The sequence below is a fragment of the Artibeus jamaicensis genome, unplaced genomic scaffold, assembly GCF_021234435.1.
Source record: "Artibeus jamaicensis isolate MK-2021 breed Jamaican fruit bat unplaced genomic scaffold, CSHL_Jam_final contig_793, whole genome shotgun sequence".
Lineage (NCBI taxonomy): Eukaryota > Metazoa > Chordata > Mammalia > Chiroptera > Phyllostomidae > Artibeus > Artibeus jamaicensis.
This window is the reverse complement of record NW_026521975.1, coordinates 6500957-6520548: the sequence shown is the minus strand read 5'-3', so window position 1 is coordinate 6520548 and position 19592 is coordinate 6500957. Positions and strand designations below refer to the sequence as shown.

Here is a 19592-nt window from a genome sequence, read left to right as displayed (position 1 = left end):
AACAAGGTCTTCCACTCTGACTACTGGTATTTTTGCTACTAACCCAACTCCTTCTCCCCACCTCATTTTTGTAAATATCCTTGTGTTAATAGTATCATGCTTTGTTGTTATCTTTTCTTGTATTGTGAATTTACAATGTTGGTCTCTTGGGACCAACTTTTCATGTGCTACTATTTTAATTAGTATACCTGTATTAAGAAGACCAGAACCAGGGTTCCCCAGCTCAAATAATAAACTATTCACGTAGTTACTCAGGCCAAAAACCTTGAAGTCATCCTGGATTCCTTGTATTCTTTTCTACCCCACCTCTAAATCCTAAAAAAGCTTATCATTTACCTTCAAAATACACGCAAATTTTTATCACTTCTTTCTACCTCCAAAATAACCACTTTGACCTGCAACGTCCAATAGGGTTTTCTGTGATGATGGAGATGTCTATACCTATCTATGCTGTCTAATATAGTAGTTATTACATGGTAGTTATTAGCCATGTGGCCACTGAGCATTTGAAATGTGACTAAGTATGACTGAGGAACTGATGTTTTTAATAACAGCTTTACTGATACATAATTTACCTACCATACAATTCCCACTTTGAAGGGTACACTCTATGGTTTTTAATATATTCAGAGTTGTGCAACTATGACCTTAATCAATGTTAGAGCACCTTCATCGCCCCCAAAAGAAACCAGTAACTGTTAGCAGTTACTCCTCATTTCCCCCTAACACCCTCAAGCTTCTGACAACCACTCATCTACTTTCTTCTATCAATTTGCCTATTCTAAACAGTTCATAAAAGTAAAATGTATGGCCTTTTATGACTGACTTCTTTCACCTAGCATAAGATTTTTCAAAGTTCATTCATATCGTAGCATGGATTAGCACTTTATTTCTCCTTACTGCTCAATAATATTCTATTGTATGGATGTACCACATCTTATCGATTCACTAGTTGATGGCATTTGGCCATTGTGAGTAATGCTGCTGTGAACACTCGTATGCAAGTTTTTGTATGTTTCATGCCTGTACTTTTACTTCTCTGTGAGTGGAATTGCTGGGTTTCATGGTAACGATGCACAAATTTGGAAAAGCTGCTGACAGTTTTCCGAAGTGGCTGCATCACTTTATTTCCCCACCAGCAGTGTATGAGGGTTATAATTTCACCATATCCTTGCCACCTCTTGTTACTGTCTTTTTTATTATGGCTACCCCAGTAGGTGTTAAATGCTGTCTCACTGTGGATTTAATTGTGTAATTCCTTGATGGCTAATGATGTTGAACATCTCTTTGTGTACTGACTAGCCATTTTGTATATCTTTGGGAAAATGTCTATTCGGATCCTTAGCCCGTTTTAAAATTGAGTTACTTGTCTTTTTTATTGTTGAGTTTTAAGAGTTCATTATATACACATTCTGGGTGCAAGTTCCTTCTCAGATAAATATTTGAACATGTTTTCTCCACTCTGCTGGTTGTCTTCTCACTTCTTGGTGGTATCCTTTAAAGTATAAATGTTTCTGATTTTGATGCAGTCCTATTTATTTTCTTCTTTAGTCACTGCAATTTTGGTGTCATAGCTAAGAAACCATTGCCAAATCTAAGGCCATATTGACTCCTATGTTTTATTCCAAGACTGAGTTTTGTACTTTTAGTTCTATGACCCATTCAAGGTGGACAGTCCAGAGGCATTAATTACATTCAAAATATTGTGCTTCTGTCACCGTTATCTATTCCAGACTTTTTCCATCACTCTGAACTGAAACTTTGTAAACATTAAGCAATAACTCATTTCCCCTTCCCCTCCTCCCCGACCCTTGGCAGAACTAAGTTCTTTATTTTATTTCATTTTAATTAATTTAAATGTGAACAACTACAGCAGCCAGTGGCTACTATATTGGACGCAGCTCTACACACTACCTCCTGGACAGATTGCTACGGTCATTTCCACACTGGCATTGCATTTATTGTTTCCCTAGTTTTGAGAGGGCACGGTGTGTTCCCCCATGAACGGTGGCCTGTTCCTTTCAGAGCATCACTCACGCCATGTCACCCTCTGCTCAGAATCCTCCGGCGGTTTCCTATCGCAGTTAACAGTGAAAACCCAACTCCTTGCTGTGGCCTGTGTTGATTTGCCCCTGCTGCCTGAGCATCTCCTAGTGTCACCAGCCAAACTGCTCTTCGTGATGGTCTTTGAGGTCATCCATGTTCTGTATTCAGAATGTTGGTGATTTCTCACTGCCTGGCACGCTCTCTCTCCCCTTAGATATTCTTTTAATTTACTCCTTCATACTCTTCAGATCTACTCCAATGTTACCTTTTCAAAAAGATTTGTCCTGAATTCCCCATCTAAAAGAGCCGCCTCTGTCACTCTCTGTTCCATCACCTGACCTTGTATTTCTTTTTAAGATTTTATCTGTTTATTTATTTTTATACAGAAGGGAAGGGAGGGAGAAAGAGAGGGAGAGAAACATCAGTGTGTGGTTGCTTCTCACATGCTCCCTGCTGGGGGCCTGGCCCGCAACCCAGGCATGTGCCCTGACTGGGAATCAAACTGGAGACCCTTTGGTTCACAGCCCACACTCAAGCCACTGAGCTACACCAGTCAGGGTGTATTTCTTTATAGTACTTACTTTACCTGCCAGCTTATTGTACATCTATGTGTGTTTCTGCTCTGACTCCCTCACTATAATGTGAGCTACATGAAGCGATGGACCTTGTCTCCTCTGTTCCCATAACAGTACATGGCAGAAAGTAGACTTCAAATACATATTCGTTACATAAAGAAAGAATGATGTTACCCCTTTCAAGGCTGTAATCTATGTTAGAATCAAATAAATCATCTCCGGTCTAATCTCAAGTCTTTCTTTATTAAGGAATGCCTTTAAAGATGTCATATTTATTATTAAAACAATCTTAGAGCCAGTTACTGCAAAGTGAACTCCCACAGTTTTGAATAGCTATGAGCTAACACAGTGACTTGTTACCTTCTTGAGGTTAATTTAGCTTCTCCCTCACTGTTTGAACTTTTCCCTTCCTTGCTGTCTTCCCCACCTCCTCTCCCTGAGCGTTGAGATCATTCTTCTTTAAGTCACTGGCCACACCTCCCTCTCTCTCCTTCTCTCTCCCCACCCCTCACTGTCTTCTCCTAGGAGAACCCTTATGTTCCCCCAGTCCCCTGGTTTAGTGCTAAAACCTAAAGTCTGTGCCACAGTCAGGACCCCATTTTGCAGTTAATTGACCCATCTAGAATCAGGAGGAAGGGCATGCCCTGGAGCTGGATACAGGGTTCCAGGGTTACCAGATTCTGCCTATGGTGAGACTTGATTGTTATGATGTTTTAAAAAGCTAGCAGATTTTGATTCATTAATAACTTTCTTCAACACACAGGTGGGTAAATCTGTGAGCCCAGTTATGTGTGGGTATAGCAACTACTGTGTTGGAACTTTGAACACAACACTCCCTCTATGCTTGGCCTGTAGGCCACAGGTCTGAATTTGAGCATCAAAGAGAATACAGGAGATTGGCACTGTCATCCAAAGAAACCATTCCTGATCTTAAAATATGCTTTGACCCCTCAGGATAAAAACCAGTATTTTTACAGCAGGTTGGCTGACATGAATTAGACAATTCTATCAGAATTCTGCCTTTGTGGGCATTGTATACATTGTAATGTATGTAAATACATTGAAAAGCAACAACTGTAAAAGATATGAAAATTAAAGCCTCAGCATTCTGGTTGTATTTTCTAGACATCTCTCATCATATTGTTCACGTTCCGTCCATTTATAGACTCCGGAAGGTCATCTAGCTGCACATGTGAACACGGAGACAATATCCTCCAAAACTCTTTGAGCTCTCCAATTATTGTATTTATGCAGTTATTTTCTCTTATTGGCTTATAATTCCAATTTAGCAGAAATTAAAGATGACTAGAAAATGAACGCTTGGAAAAGATCTAATACTGCCATTAATAAAGACAGATTAATATCTCCTTATTCTATTCCTATTTTTAAACCAAAAAGGGAGATTTTAACTTTTATAAAGCTCTAAATTTCAATGCAGATCGGTTGTGTGGTTGTTTGGTTTGTTGGAACCAGACTTTGTTTGCTTCATCTGGAGAAATTTGTGATGAAAATAATTCAGAATCACAGACATAATTTTTGAAATTCCTTTATACGTAGGTAAACGTTTCTAAAGTTTTGCTTTTGCTTCTGAGTGAAGTAGACTGCCGTGCTCCGGGGCTTAGTGGTGATTTCTTTGTTTTTCAGATACCGTGTTGGCCAACGGTCATGCCACAGACTATTTATTTGTTGGAAACATTGTTTACACAGTAAGTTTATTTCTCTGTGTGCTGAGCCATTCTTAAATAGCACAAGTGTGGAGTCTGCCTCTCAGAACCCTTTACTGCAGATCTTTAAACTATATATTCCAGACTCAAACTGCAGAATGGTTGTGAAATACTCACCTCATTTTTGGTGAAGATTAGGCAGAGTCAGGATTTCTGGACAAATGATTAGCAGATTGCCCCATTCTTCAAATGACCATTATACGTTTACCTGGTAGGGGTGGGGGTGCGGGAGAACACTAAGAAGGTGATTCCTCCAGATTCTTCGAGGTTAAGTAAAGAGTAAAAGGAACTACTGTGAGAAAACTCACTAAAATGAGGGCTTTTGTTGAAGTAAACCTGCCTGTATTCCCTAAACTCGCCCCTAGAGAATTAGCTGCCTAGATGGCACTCTCCAAGTACAGCCGTCTGGGAGGAGCTGGCCCTGGAGGGGACTCCTGGGATGTCTCCCACAAAGTGAGAACAAGTCACTGAGCATAACGGGTTGGCCATGCCTCTTTCTGTTCACAGTATGTTGTCGTCACTGTTTGTCTGAAAGCTGGCTTGGAGACTACAGCCTGGACTAAAGTAAGTTTTCTCCAGAATTATTTCTGTCTTCACTATAGATATTTTTTTCCTGGTATAATACCTTTTTAAGCCTTGGAAAGACAATAAGCAATACCCAGCTATCTTATTTTAAATTTTGCATGTAAAAATCGTGGTGAGGAATGAGACAGGCCTGCTAACACCACAGTATGGATCTAGAGGAAGGTCAGCTGGGGTGGCCAAAGTACCTTTGTCTTCAGGGTAGTTTGGGGCCACTCGTCACCTGAATTCGTTGTTAAACGTTTGGAGACAAGGAAATCAGAAAGATCAAATTCTCCAATGGCTGGAGAGTTATCATCATCCTTCCATCAAGAGAGCTCGCTTGGACCCAGGGGTTGTGCAGCAGGTGGAGCTGGGGGGCCTCCGTGCCAGCATCCACCCGGCCTGAGTGTGTGTTCTCTTCTGCAGTTCAGTCATCTGGCTGTCTGGGGAAGCATGCTGATCTGGCTGCTGTTTTTTGGTGTCTACTCAACCATCTGGCCCACCATTCCTATTGCTCCAGATATGAAAGGGCAGGTCAGTGCTACTCACTGTGAACGGACTTTCTGTGTCTCGTGACAATGATGCTTTGCTGTGTCTGGTCTTTCTCTGTCTCATGATGACAATGAACTTCGGGAGAGGTTGGTATTGCCTGCTGCCATGACAGTGTATCAGGAGGTAAACAAAACAAATCAAGCACCTGGAAGAGGTTGTCCAGTCCATGGAAATGGCATTTGAAATTTTAACTATTATAAAAATTGTCCACGTAAGTCCTCTGATCTGCCCAATGTGTCCACATTTCTGTAGTGAAGTGTGGGTTAAATACACACAGTTCTGATGTGTATATTTCATGGTTCTTGGAAAACTGGAGGTGTTTTGAGTCCCTCATAATCCAATAAATACGTTGATTGTAGTTTTGATGTTAAGTGTATATTTATACTCTGATTGATTGATAGTCACCTGTGAAAGATAAACTTCATAACTATTAACCAGATCATAAATTAGTCGAAATATCTCATTATTCATCTCTTAAACTAGAGAGGCTGAGATTGGAGATTTTTATACTTTGAATTTTCTCCACATTTCCTTTTCTTTATATTTTCATTGTCTAATGTTTGAGGTTAAGCCGTCAATGGTGAAATGACAGACTGACTCTTAGAGCCCCAGAGTATCAGGTCTGCAGAGAAGCCGGAGAGCCCTGGGTTGTCAACCTCCTGTTTACAAACGGAGCTCCACAGGGCCAGGCACTCCAGTGGCAGAGCCAGCACCCCCACTTCTGGTCCATTTCCTGAGTCCCTTAGATCCTGAGTTTCCTTCCCAAACAGCCAAAATCCCACTTCTCGAGCCTTCCTGCTTCTAACCCCAGATCTGTGCCAGTGTGAACACTCCTGGACCCAAGAGGCTGCTATTTGCCAAGGTTGTGTATTGGGTCCACTGGATGCTTGCGCTGGTGTAGTCCAACATTTGCATGTGGATGCTGTGCTATGGGACAGGACCAAGATGGGAAGGAAAGAACTGTGGGTCAGGGCTTCCTCTGTATCCACTGGCAGCCCCAACCCAGGAATACATATTTTGGGGGCAGGCCTGTGCAAGGCACACCTGGCTGCTATCATCTTTGCCTCACTTACTCCGCAGAAATGAGCCAAAACTCCTGGGCCTGCTCTAGCCCAGGTACATGTCCAGCAGCTGTTTCACGTGAGATAACCCAGAGGTGGCACTGCTTTCCTCTTTCAGTTGGTAAATCAACCAGCTGATGTGTCCCAGGGTGCCTGGGGCCTCCTCAGAGTGTGAGCGCTGAGCTAGATGGACATGGCCCACTGGAGCGGGCTGCTGTGTCCCCTAATGCATCTTTGTGTAAGGAACAAGGACCAACACACACACACACTTCTCAGTCCTATTCCAAGTCCATGTGACAGAGGAAATTAGAGAGCAGTAAATGGATCCAGGAGATTGTTCTGCAGCTAAATGAGCATTCACTAGCAAAGAGACTTTGTACATTTAAAGGAACTGGTTACAATTTCAAGCAATGTGGTTTGTCTCCAAAAAGCAAGTCAGGAAAAGTATTTACAACGATGATCACTTGGTAGGGTGTCAATGTCCAGATGTCAGCCTTGGGTTGCCTTCCTTCTGGTTACGGATGGGTAAGGTCTGATGAACATTTTGCTCAGGAATGTCATTGTGCGGGACAATAAAAGGGACTGCAGCTATTGCTGTAGATAGTTTGCTGAGCTAGAGGAAAGTGACAACTGACAGGATGGACTTAGCTGACATGTGACTGGCAGGCCGACAAAGCCAGTTCCTTTGAAGGCCACTCCCAGGGCCCTCAACAGAGAGACACTCGTAGGCTGGTTGCTGACTCTCACGCTCAGCAAGAGGTTGACATTCAAAGTGCGGGACCACATTGTCCGTTCCATCACTGACATGCACCGTTTTCACGGTCCAAGTCACAAGCTGGCCTGCGTGGTTTGGAGGTTCAGCTTAATGCTGAAATTTCCACAACTGGGGACTTCTTGAAGACATTTAATGAGCTATTCCTGCCATCTAAAAGCAAAGAAATTGTAGTATAAATTGCAGGTCACTTTAGTATAAAAAACTTCGTATTTTTTACGTGAACCATGTCATTTTAACTGTCGGTTGGTTGGTCTGTTTGTATGAGGCAGATGATGTTTTGAAACTGAACATGGCTGGCTGAGGCTGAGGCTTTCGTTGGACACTGAGTGAGACGATTAGTGTGCTCTTTGTGTCCCTGAATTTCCGCTGTCTGTGTTTAAAGAACCATTAGTCATCTGCAGCTCTTCTCTGGGAAGAGCTCTGCGTGGGGAAGGCCTGTCCGAAACTAACCTCAGAGCCAACTTTAATATTCTTTGTTTGGTTCCTGCCACCCAGTGGTTTATTCACTCTTTGAGAAGTGGTAGAGAAGTATTTTAAAAAAAACACACTTTATAACACTTTAAAAAAATCACCTGAGTGAAGAGTGACTAAAACTTGCCTGAAGTCTAGTTTCCTGCTGCCTCCAAAGGAAGATGGGAACTGGGCCCAGATATAGTCAGTAACAGGAACTGACTTCTTCGGGGAGCTGTTGAAAAGATGCTCAAGCCGCACCCACCCCTTTTGTTCTGGGTTGATGTTACGAACTGAAAGTGTGTGTCCCCTTGAAATTCGTATGTTGAGGTCCCAGCCATGAGGTGATGGTATTTGGAGGTAGGGCCTTTGGGAGGTAATTAGGTCATGAATGGGGTAATCAGGACAAGAAGAGGTCAGGGAGCTCGCTCACTTGTTTTCTGCCGTGCAAAGAAACCAGGAGAAGCTAGACGTCTGTGGCCCGAAAGAGGGCCCTCGCCAGACCCTAATGTCGGACTTCCATCCTCTGGCACTGTGAGAAATAAATTCATGTACTAATACGTCACCCAGTCTCTGGTAGTTTGTTACAGTAGCCAGGCTAACATAGGTGAGTGCTTAGGAGGGAGGGGTACTCTGGGCAAAGACTGCTTTATCATCATCGCCATCATCATCAGACTGTAGTTATTTTTATAAACCATTTTTGTAGCTTATGAAGCAGCCAGTTTTTGGCAAGGAGCATGGTTCCTTTGAGCTCTAGAGTGAAACTGGTGTCTGATGGCAAACAGCATTTCTCACCCAGGAGCCGGAGACAGACTCCACACACGGAACAGTGTCTATTCATAACAGGCTAAACTGGTGAAAAGATGCATTGTTTCTGCTAGGGCTTCCTAAACTCATTTGATTAAATATTTCTTTGTCTTGTTCATTATATTTGGAGTTTTTCTCATGACAGGGAAGGCAGGTTTTCCCTGGAGGGCAAAGGAAAGGAAGGCTGTAGAATGTGAGTGATTTTCCACTGTCAAAGAGTCTCTTTCTTCCCTAAGGCACTTCATGGTATCTGCCCTAAACCCAACCGGACAATGAGCCAGGAAGTCCCAGGGGAAGTTTCTGAAATCAAAAAAAAGTCATCTGTATACTTCCTCTCCTGAGAATGTGCAACATTGGTGGGATTTTAAAGGGATACCCTATTTTTCCATTTTTCTAGACCCAACTTGAGTCTAAAGTGAACTAAAAACTCAGGCTATATCTACCCTGCAGATAACAACAAAGTCCTCAGCTGAGGAACGTGTGTGGTGTGGTGGTGTTTCCCTGTGATAGTGGGTAATGAGCTTGTCTCTGGTGGGTCCTCAAAGCCAGAGCTTAAAGGTGAATGACAAACTTCCTTTAGCCCAAAGTCGTCTGCTGAAGTAGAGCTTTGAATTACAGAGAAGAGGAGAACTTGACCTAAAGCTGGATCAGGAAATATGCTTATATTTTCTTCCTGTTACTTCTCAGAGCTTTTCATTTTAGTACTGTCCAAGGAGATGCCATCCTATTTGACCTCTGTTTAAAGGTCAAGCAACCTGCTCCAACTGGCTTTGTAGCCTTTGGCAAATCATTTAACCTGCATTAAGCTCCTTATCAGCAAAGTCAAAATAATATCACCCACCCCCATTACCTCAGAGGAGTGTGGTGAAGATATAATAAGATAACCTGTGGGAAATGCAGACTTATTTTCCCTGAAGTGACCAATTATTTTTTTAACTTTTATAAATAGAAATGTTGTGATTTAAACTCTCAATTCTTTTGGCATAGAACTTCAATATTTTATAGATCCTAGATGTGATGTTTCTCTTTAAGGTCCATCAGTCACCTGCATCTGAATCATCTGAGTTGCTTGTGAAAATGACAAGTTCCCTCCAACAGCAACAACCCAAAATGCGTACTTGGAACACACACACACACACACACACACACACACACACACACACACACTCTGAGTCAGTCTCCAGGTGTGGGGCCCCAGCCTTCAAATGTTAATAAATCTCCGGGCTATGCTTCCCTTAAAAGTTGAGAACTACTGCTCTAAAACACCTAAAATATTACTCTATGACAATGTGTAAGCCAGTGCTGGGTGTTACAGGGGAAGATGGTATATTTAAAATATTCACAACTGTAAAATATTACTTGTGCACAACTGTACTTCTCGTGTATGGTGGTTGTGTAAGATGCAGCCATGGTGCCTGTGGCCGCTTTAAGGCATCTGGCTTTCTAAATAGAGGATTATACCAAAAGACATTACATCGTTCACTATGGAAAAACACTTCTCACCGACTTTGGTGCTTTTTCTTTAAAATTCTTTTCATTGCTAGTAAAACAGGAGGAAAAAACTTTCACTTCAAAGCCTACAAACTGCTAACTCTGTCTGCAATGCCAAGCACCAGGCTCCAGCCAGTTTCTGGCATATAACAGGCTTTATTTTTTAATCCTAAATACAGGAATAGGTTTACTTTGGAGTTTTATATACGTGCATGTGTATACACAATGCAAATCCCAATGGATTAAAAGCAAGCACAGGGAGGAATTATTGCCATTTGCCATCCTTGAATCTTCCCTAAGTAATTGCCTTCCCCTGGACACACAGTCTCGGGCCCAGGTAGTTTCCATATGAAACCCAAAAAGAGGGGTTTGGTTTCCATGTTGCCTGTGCTCAGAAGGTGAGTTGAGGCACAGTGGTAAAGGTCACGTGGATCGCCGTCTTGGCTCAGCTCTGGTTCCAGAATGTCTCTGTAGGGCAGATGCCGGTCTGAGAGGGATTGGCCTTGTCCTCAGGTTAACTTTTTGTGATGTGGGGACAGGGTTGTTTGTCCCCACCTGCCATCCTCCTTCACTGTTTCCTAAGGGGGCCCAATTTGCCTCCACACAACTTGCCTTGTGCAAGAAGCCCAGCACCACAGGGAAGTCATTTCTGCCCTTGACTCCAGGGAGAGCATGATCCCGGCCCTGTGCCTTACGGAGCAGCTCAGAAACCCTGGAGGAGACGCACGGTGGCATCCACTGGCATGTTCTGAGAAAGAGGCCTGTTTGCTCCTGAAATAAATCCACAAAAAGGCGGCCTTCTCTTCTGCATGACGTAGGTGCTATGTGCTGCCTGGGATTGTTTGGCCACAAAGAGGGAACCCAGAATCCTCCTGCTGCTGTGAAACACAGAAGAGAAAGACAAAAATAAAATAAAAGAAAGGCTGTCATGGAGCCAGCCGTGAAGCCACCTCCCAGGCAGGCTCACCGGGCGGCATCCTGCGCATGTGCTGCGGCACTTTCTGAACAGCAGGTGCACAGCCGATGCTCTTCAGCACCTGCGGATGTTGGGATGTTTCTTCCGCATGCACAGGTTTACGGTCAGCCACGGAGATGAGTGATTTTTTAAATCAGGCTTACGGCTTTAACATCACATATTATATATTATGCTTGAAGTTGGGTGCTTGTAGATTTTTTTCAAGATTTAATAAAGAATTACTTTATTGTTGCAATTATTAGGGTTTTAGGTAATGACATCCCAGTGACACCTAATGCAAATATTGTAACCTTATTGGAATTACCCATAATGCAGCAATATTGAAATACAGCGACAGTGTTGAATGGAGGAGGTCCTTTTTACCCCAAATAATGTATCTCAGAAGCCTGTGGTCTGGCCAGCGTAATAGGTGCTCAGCCTTAGGAGGTAGGAAGTCCCATCAGTAGGGACTTCCCCGTTGTTTTCAAATAACTTTCTGTCACCTTCTTAGTAGTTTTCTTGTGTATTGAGCTTGAATAAATTATTTGTTGAAGTCAACTTATGTTTTGACTTTTCAACTTGTATATTTTTGGTAATAGTAAAACTGAGTTAGCCCCGGCCAAGTAGCTCAGTTGGTTAGGGCATTTTCCCAATTCACCAAGGTTGTGGGTTTGATCCTTGGTCAGGGCGCATATGAGAAGCAACCGATGGATGATAAATGAGAGGCACAGCAAACCAATGGCTCTCTCTCTCTCTGTCCAGCTGTCTCCGTAGCTCTCTCTTTCTCTCCCTAAAAATCAACTAAAAAGTTTTTTAAAAAGACTGACTTATAAGAAAGAACATGAACATACTGCGTCTCTGAATGACATTATCACCGAAATAAATAACAATCTGAGCAAAAGGAAGGGGGTGCGTACCTCCTGGTTTCTGGTGTTTCCGTAACTCTCGTCACCGGGCCCGCAGGTCCCTCATCCACGTGTGTTTGCCTTCCTTAAAGGCTCCTGCACTATTTCCTATTAGAGGCAATCAAAAAACTGAAAAGAAGCGAAACTAGAACAAAAAATGTCTCACTGATAATGAGAAGTGATGTCAGATTCTTTACAGTCAGGAATGGGACCAGCACCCACTCTTCCCGGTGGCTTCAGCATCGGTGCAAGGCCCGTGGGGGATCAATAGAATGAGTCCAGGCTGGCGTGGCCCTCATCAAACTTCTTTCCTGTTCAGCAAAATTCCTCACAGTGAAAGTAGAATTTTAAAAAGAGTCCTCACCTGAGGATATGTTTTCATCAGTTTTAGAGAAAAAAAAGGAGAGAGAGAGAGAAACGTCAGTGTGAGAGAGAGACGTGTGTCATTGCCTCCCGTATGGACCACAAGCAGAGATCAAACCCACAACCTGGGCGTGTGCCCTGACTGGGAATTGTACCCACAGCCTTACGGTATATGGGACAACGCTCCAACCAACTGAGCCACACTGGCTGGGGCAAAAGAGGGGTTTGAACTAAGTTAGTTTATTACCTAAGAGATGTGTAAAATTAAATCTGTTGCCCCAAATATCCATAATTGTGCCATTTCTGAGCCTCAGGTTCATCAGGTCTGTGAAGTGAATGATATCTAGGTTTGGAGTTAATAGGGACATTTAAGAAAATAAAGCATGGAAAATAATAGGTAATGTTTATTGAGAAATTACTATATCTCAGGCAAAATATACATTCCTAGAAATATGCTGCAATATACAATTGCATGCATAAGGAATTATTCATTAGCTCATCTGAGAATCTAAAACTGTATGAGGGAAAGAGGGTTAGAAAGAGAGAACAAGTACCTTGGTTGGTCGGGGGGGCGGGGTGAGTAGCCGGGACTCCCAAGTCTGCGGGATGCCAGGGTGTGAACCCCAACACTTTGCGGCCATGGCAAGCGAACACTTTGATTCTCCATACAAACCAGGCATTGAATAAATGCCTGTCAACTCTCCTTAAAATATTGTTTTTATTAAATTGTATCTGAAGTGACTTACCCTATACCATAAGAGAATTTTTTAAACAGAAATGTGGCGTTAGAAGGCATCGGTGTGGAGTTAGAAGGCATCGAATTTTTTAAACAGAAATGTGGAGTTCCTTCGCGTTGGAGCGGAGGTCTTCCACCTCGGCCCCCGCCCCCATAAATCAGGTTTCACACGGTCGTCATTTCCAGTGCGTTATGGAAACCTCCGTCCTGTCCCTGCACAGTTCTCTCCACGCTGGCAGTGTATTTTATTTTGGCCTCTTGTCTGTGGGATGCTGTGTGCTAATTAGAGGCCAGGAGGCTTTGATTGTGAGTTATTTTTCTCTTGGGTTAAAGGTTTTGTTGTGGTGTTGGCATTTGTCATTCATTCTGATGTTAATTTTTTAAATATCTGTCAGCAAATTAAAGTACACATTACATGCTGATTTTGTTTGTTTGTAATATTTATATGCAGTGGTCACAGAGTATGTTTGATGTGGTTTTGCGCTTTCCCTTTCTCCAAACATGTGGAAATGTGCATCTGAGGCCTGAAGCTGAGATTCCGTGGGGCGTTTACTCCCCCGACACCTGCCTTGTCCGCTGGGCTTCGCTCTCGCTCTCCCACCCGCAGGCATCGTGTTCCTCAGCTCTGTTCTGTTGAAAAGGTGGAGGTGCCTGGGAAAGGCCACCGGGTAAAGGGTCTGTGCAAGGAAAGACAACTGGGGTTGGTTAGGCTAAAAGAGGGGAAAATAGAATAACAGCACACTATTAAGCATGTGCCAAGGTTTTCCTGTTCTGTCTAAATGGTGCTGTAAAGTTATTGTTGACAGTATCCAAGAAGACCCAAAATACTGAAAGGATTTAAAGGGTGTGAGATTTTCAGTTACCGTTGTTGCCATCGGCGTTATAGAACATCAAAACATCCACTGAGCAGATCGCGTGCTTTCTGAACCTGGATTAACCAGCTGTCATAAGAATTTGGCATCCCTTTGGCTAAAGACAGGAAAGAGAACCCTAGGTTACCTGGGTCTGTGCTGATAGTGCACTTTCATTCATGGGCGGGGGCGGGGCAGTAACACTTGCAACCTGATTTCGATAAAGGATAGCATGCACAAGAAGGGCATGTTTAAACGCCCAGATGCCTCGTGTGCTGTCAGGGCCAGCCCCACCTGCTCTGTCCGCAGTGGCGTCCTATCGTCTCTCACCTGCCCTACATCCCTTTCTCCTTTTTCTGGTCACAGGCCCTAAATCCCTTTTCCTCTTCTGGAACGTGCATCCAAGCAGTGTTGGTCCCCCTCTGCTCCTGCTCTGGGTCTAGGTCTGGGTCTGGGTCTGGGTCTGGGTCCGGGTCCGGGTCTGGGTCTGGACCCGCCACCCAGGGCTACTCAGCCAGAATCTTCCTCTCGTGGACCGTGGCGGCTGATTCAGGAACCGGCACGGTGACCCACGTCAGACCACTGAGACACCAGTAAGGATTTTGTAATAGAAAGAGAGGGAGGAGAAAGCTCTCTTGCCGCTGGGTTTGTGAAGTAGGGATGCTGTCCACCTGGAGCTGCCAGTGACCCCCACAGAGAGGATGCCTGGCCTGTCTGGCTGAACGGAGCACAAGAGAAGCTGAACCCGGAGGAGTCGGCATTGCTGGCGCTCCTGGCTCCCACTCGGCCCGGAGCCAGAGCCGCCTCTGAACTGCTACTTACACATAAATCAATGTAGTCTCATTTTTGCACGAGATGCTTCAAGTTACATTTCTGTGACTTCTGAAAAGAGTCCTGTGACTTCTGAAAAGAGTCCTAATTAACGAAGAAATTCATAAGTTGCAGACACAAATGGTAAAATTGGCCATCGTTGTTATATTGTAGAAAAGCAGCTGGTGAATGTTCCCTACTGTGACTCTCCCAACTTGGAGCACCAAGGGGCTGTGCCTCTGTTTTGTGGCCTTCGGCACGACGTTCCTCACCCTCCATCCCACTCAAGAAACGGAAGACAGGCTTGAGTAGAACTCAGTGTTGGAAACAAATGGAAGGAAATGGAAGCTTTCCAAAGGGAGGCCTGCTTCTCAGCACCAGCCATTCCAAATGGCTTAGCGTCAGGTGCCCCTGAATAGTGCCTTTGGTGGAAATACAATGGGAGACACGTGCAATTTTAAATGTTCTTTCGGCCCCATGAAAAAAGTAAAGCAAAACAGGTTAAATTAGTTTTATTAATATGTTTAGCCCAATGTTGCCAAAGTATTACCACTTCAACATGTAATTGACATTAAAAGAAATTATTACCGAGATAACCGACATTCTCTTTTTACTAAGTCTTTGAAATTCCATGTGTATGTTAGACTAACAGTACATCCCAGGTCAAACTAGACCCATTTCAGGTGCTCAATAGCCACATCTAGCCAGTGGCAACTGTACTGGTCAGCACAGCTTTTCATCCACAGAGATTCGAAAACACAGAGTCACTCTCCAAAGCTAAGGTGGTACAAGTGAGATCGAGGGGTGGAGACCCAGCTGCGGGGAGCTCCGGGTCCCGCCCCCGCACCCAGGTGTGACCACTGGACTTGGATTTCCACCGCTTGCAATAAAAGGGCCTCGGCTCATACACAATGAGGCTTTCCCTGAAAAATAAAATGTGGGTCCACTGAGCTGTTAATCGATGCTTATTAATTGCTTTATGCAGAGTTTATAAACTAAGATTTATAAAGCACGAATCTGACTTCTAATAGTCTTTCCAAAGTGTTGGCTAATATCCAACCATTTCCACCTGAATTTGGGAAGGGACGAGGTCAGAATCCGAGATGTCAGTCATGTTTATGTCGTGCTGCAACCAGCTGAGCAGTAAAAACCAAAGCCCCTGAGAACTAATGGCTTGTTCCTAGCAAATGGTTCATGTGTTCATTAAGTGGCAACTTATGAGTAAAATTACTATCCTACTTCTTAACTCCTAAGATTGTGTAAGCCCTTCATCCTTTTATCCTTCTAGAGTTTATCCTTCCCCCATCATTATGCTGAGTTCAAGCAGTATCGTTTTTACCTCCTAAATATCTCTTACCTGTGTCTCCTTCCCCCTAGGTCTGGTCCCATCCATTTAATTGGTGCTGTAGCCTTTCTTGCCTGGACATTTGCAGTAGCTTCATGACTGTTTCTTAGCAACTGTCTGTCTGGATCTATTGTTCTATTATAGCCAAAATAGTGTTACAAAACACAAACCCCATGTGTTTGTGTCCCTGGCTTCCCATGGCCCTCAAGATAAAGTTGCAGGTCATCTACCTGGCCCCGCAGGCCCTGTGAAGCCCCAAGCCCTGCTGCCGTCATTAGCTGCCTTGGTCCTACCTCGCCCACACTGGTCTCTGTGCTGGGACTGAGGAGCCCTGCTTGTGCTCTCACGGTGCCTTTGCACCTCCTTGCCTCGCCCCTGCATGCTCTGGTTCTCTCCCTGGCTAATGCCTGATTATACAGTTCTCAGACCTCCGATGGGTCACTCCTTCCCAAGGGGGCCTTTCCTTGCTTCCCCGACCAGGTTAAATCCTCCCAGTACTTGTTCTCTTAAAACAATTTACCTTTCCTCTGTTTCACATACCACTATTACAAATTTACATTTGTGCATGTAATAATACCTCACACCCACCAGGAGAGCTACTGTTTAACAAGGAAAAAAGAAAAGAAAAGAGAACAAGTCATGGCAAAAATGTGGAAAAATGGGATTTTTGTACACTGTCGGTAGCAATGTAAATGCACAGTTGTGGAAAACAGCTGGAGGCTCCTTGAAAATTTAAATATAGAATTACCATATGGTTCAGTGACTCCCCCTTGAGTATATACTCAAAAGAATTGAAGGCAGGATCTCAAAGAGATATTTCCTCTTCCTTGTTTATAACAGTGGTATTCATAGTAGCCACAGGGTAGAAGCACCCCAAATGTTCATGGACCCATGAATAGATGTATAAAATGTGATGTATACATACAATGGAATATTATGCGGCCTTTGAAAGGAAATTCTGTCACATAGGGCAACAAGGATGAGTCTCAAGGACGTTATGCTTAGTGAAATAAGCCAGTCACAAAAAGAGAAGCTCGTGTGTTCCACTGATTTGAGGTACCTTGAGTAGTCAGATTCCTAGAGACAGAAAGCAGGAGGGTGGTTGCCAGGGCTGGAGGGAGAAGCAAATGAGCTCCGTGTTTAATGGGTGTAGAGTTTCTCTTCTGCAAGACGAAAATGCTTTAATGCTCTGTTGCACAATAATGTGAATATAGTTAACACTACTGAACAATATATTTAAGAATGATTAAGATGGTACATTTTATGTGTTTTTACAATTTTTTAAAATTTATATTTATGTGATCTCATAATTAATATGAGTTTCTCCCTCTAAACCAGGGGTGTCAAACTCATTTTCACTGGGGGCCACATCAGCCTTGCAGTTACCTTCAAAGGGCCGAATGTCATTTTAGGACTGTACAGATGTAACAGCTCCTTAACTAGGGGCAAGGAGCTCAGCACTGCTGTTGGGTAGCAACTAGGTGAAGGGCTGGATTTGGCCCTTGGGCCTTGTGTTTGCCACCTGTGCTGTAGATGATAAGCTCTACAAGACATGCTCTTCAGTATAGCCCTGCCACCTACCTCCCATTTTTTTCTGGCATACAGTGAATATTTAAATGCATGAATTGATAAAATTAAATTAAGCACCTCTCCTATAGGATCGGGGAGTGTTGTTAGCTTTGTGCAGTAGGTGCTTCATATCTCTTTGATGGTTTGACAACACAAGCAGGTGACGGGTGCCTGAGCATTTGGAAATAGCCTCGTCAGGGTTCTCACATGATAAATGACTGGTAAATTAATGAATTTAGCATTTTTCTAAAGAGAAATGTACTAAATAAAAACAAAAGAGTAGCACACACCATGCACTTTCCCCACAAAAAAGAAGGATTTCTAGTTACAAAGCTTTTAGACCTTTTTCAGTTAAAGTTTCAGTCAACTCTTTCAGCTACATGGGTGGTTTCTGTGACGTAATATTCTTTGATATTGATAACCGTAAAGGGTTAATAATGAAGTTTAGTTCCTTCCTGGAAAATGTTTGTTTTGGAACTGGTATTAAAGAAAAGGCAAAAAGAGATTGAAAATGGAGTTTTTGAAAACCTAATTCAAGGAAGCACCGAGCTCACCATTGGGCAGTGGTTTGACTGTGGGAGAAGACGACGGATGAGCGTAGTGGATTCCAGATGGTTCCAGCAGAGACGTGTGTTCCCTAAACCGGCACATCACCGGGCAGCGTTTTCATTATTATGTTGAAGGGACTGGCATTTCTGGAGTAACAGGTACAAGCACAGAATTGCAGAGGAGGTTTGGGTCAAGAAAATGTCAACTTAGCTAGAGTTTAGTTAGCAGCTGGCCTCTAATAAATCTTGGCTGATTTCATGGAAGAAATGGACCTTCGGAGGCAGGGTTGTTCCTCAGTCTGACAGCAGAGCCTTCTAGACCTGCGGATCGCCTTTGAAGAGGCTTAAACCATGGGCGGATCTGGTTCCAAGATCCAAGGCGGGCCACGAAATTTTAGTGTCAAGTGACATTACATAAAAAGAAAAGGTTTAAGATTTGCTAAGTCTGTCCCCAAAACACAGCATCTTAATTAAAGGAAAGAAAAGCAGCCAGAAAAGTGATTCCACATCCAGGAAGACCAGAAGAAGCAGACGTGAAAAAAGAAAAGAGGGCAGAAGGCTAGTAACTGGCATGGGAAGGATGAGAAATTGTGACGTGGGGGGGGGGGGGAAGGCCCGGGGGGCTGGGGAGGAGGGGCCTTCAAACTTGCACTGAAGGAAATTTCAGGGTCCTTGAGAAACTTCCCTCAGTGTGGTGTCAAGAAAGAATAAGATGGAGCATGACCAAAGGTCCTGTAACATAATGAGTCAGAATTTTGCCTTTTTATGATATTGTGGGAAAAGTAATTCTTAGAAACAAAAGGAGTAGAGGGCATATGAATGCTATTTTGCATTAATCTTTCTAACTGCTGATTTAGTTAAAAAGTAGTATTTAAAAAAATCACCCTTGTCTGAGCTGTAAAAAAATTTTGAGCCTTCCAGCATTGAGAGAGAATTAAATGTTACATCAGGGCATTATAGTAGCTTTCTGTTGATCATTTCTGGAACTACCAAGTTTGGGTTGTATTCTAGAAAGCTGCAGTTTGGACCCAGAGCTCTGCAGAGCCCACCTCTCCATCCTCCAGACTTCTGACAGGGTGCACTGAGCTTCTGAACGTTGCAACTCTGAAGCTCAAAGAGCTGATGAGTAATGCGATGTACTGTCGGTTGGAGCTGTACTGTCGGTGAATTCTCCATTTCACTCTGCCTTCTGTTGCATGGAGAGTTGTTTATATTCATTAGTTTCATTTCCATTTGGCTCCTTTAAAGCTGGTTCTTGATTGTTTTTCCTATTGGATGCCCCCTGTCATCTCTGCCCCTGCTCTTCACTTAAGTCTAGTTCTTGTTCATTAGTTTCTAGGATATCTCTTCTCATGTTTCTTAGGGTGAGTGCCTTTCTGAACTTTTGTTCACTGCTCTGGTGGCTTCGGTTTACATTTTTGTTTATGGATCACAGTTTTACCAAGAGAACCTTCTCTGAACCAAC

General features: G+C 43.4%; 1 protein-coding gene across 2 annotated transcripts in view; it reads left to right on the top strand.

Moving 5' to 3' along the window:
- ATP8A2 (ATPase phospholipid transporting 8A2) overlaps positions 1-19592 on the top strand; it is a 580506-nt gene that overhangs the window by 444178 nt on the left and 116736 nt on the right. For both annotated transcript variants that reach the window (XM_053672924.1, XM_053672925.1), the window contains exons 31-33: positions 4266-4327; positions 4853-4909; positions 5336-5443. In XM_053672924.1, coding sequence (XP_053528899.1) covers positions 4266-4327; positions 4853-4909; positions 5336-5443 — 227 coding nt within the window. The remainder of the gene's footprint in view (positions 1-4265; positions 4328-4852; positions 4910-5335; positions 5444-19592) is intronic.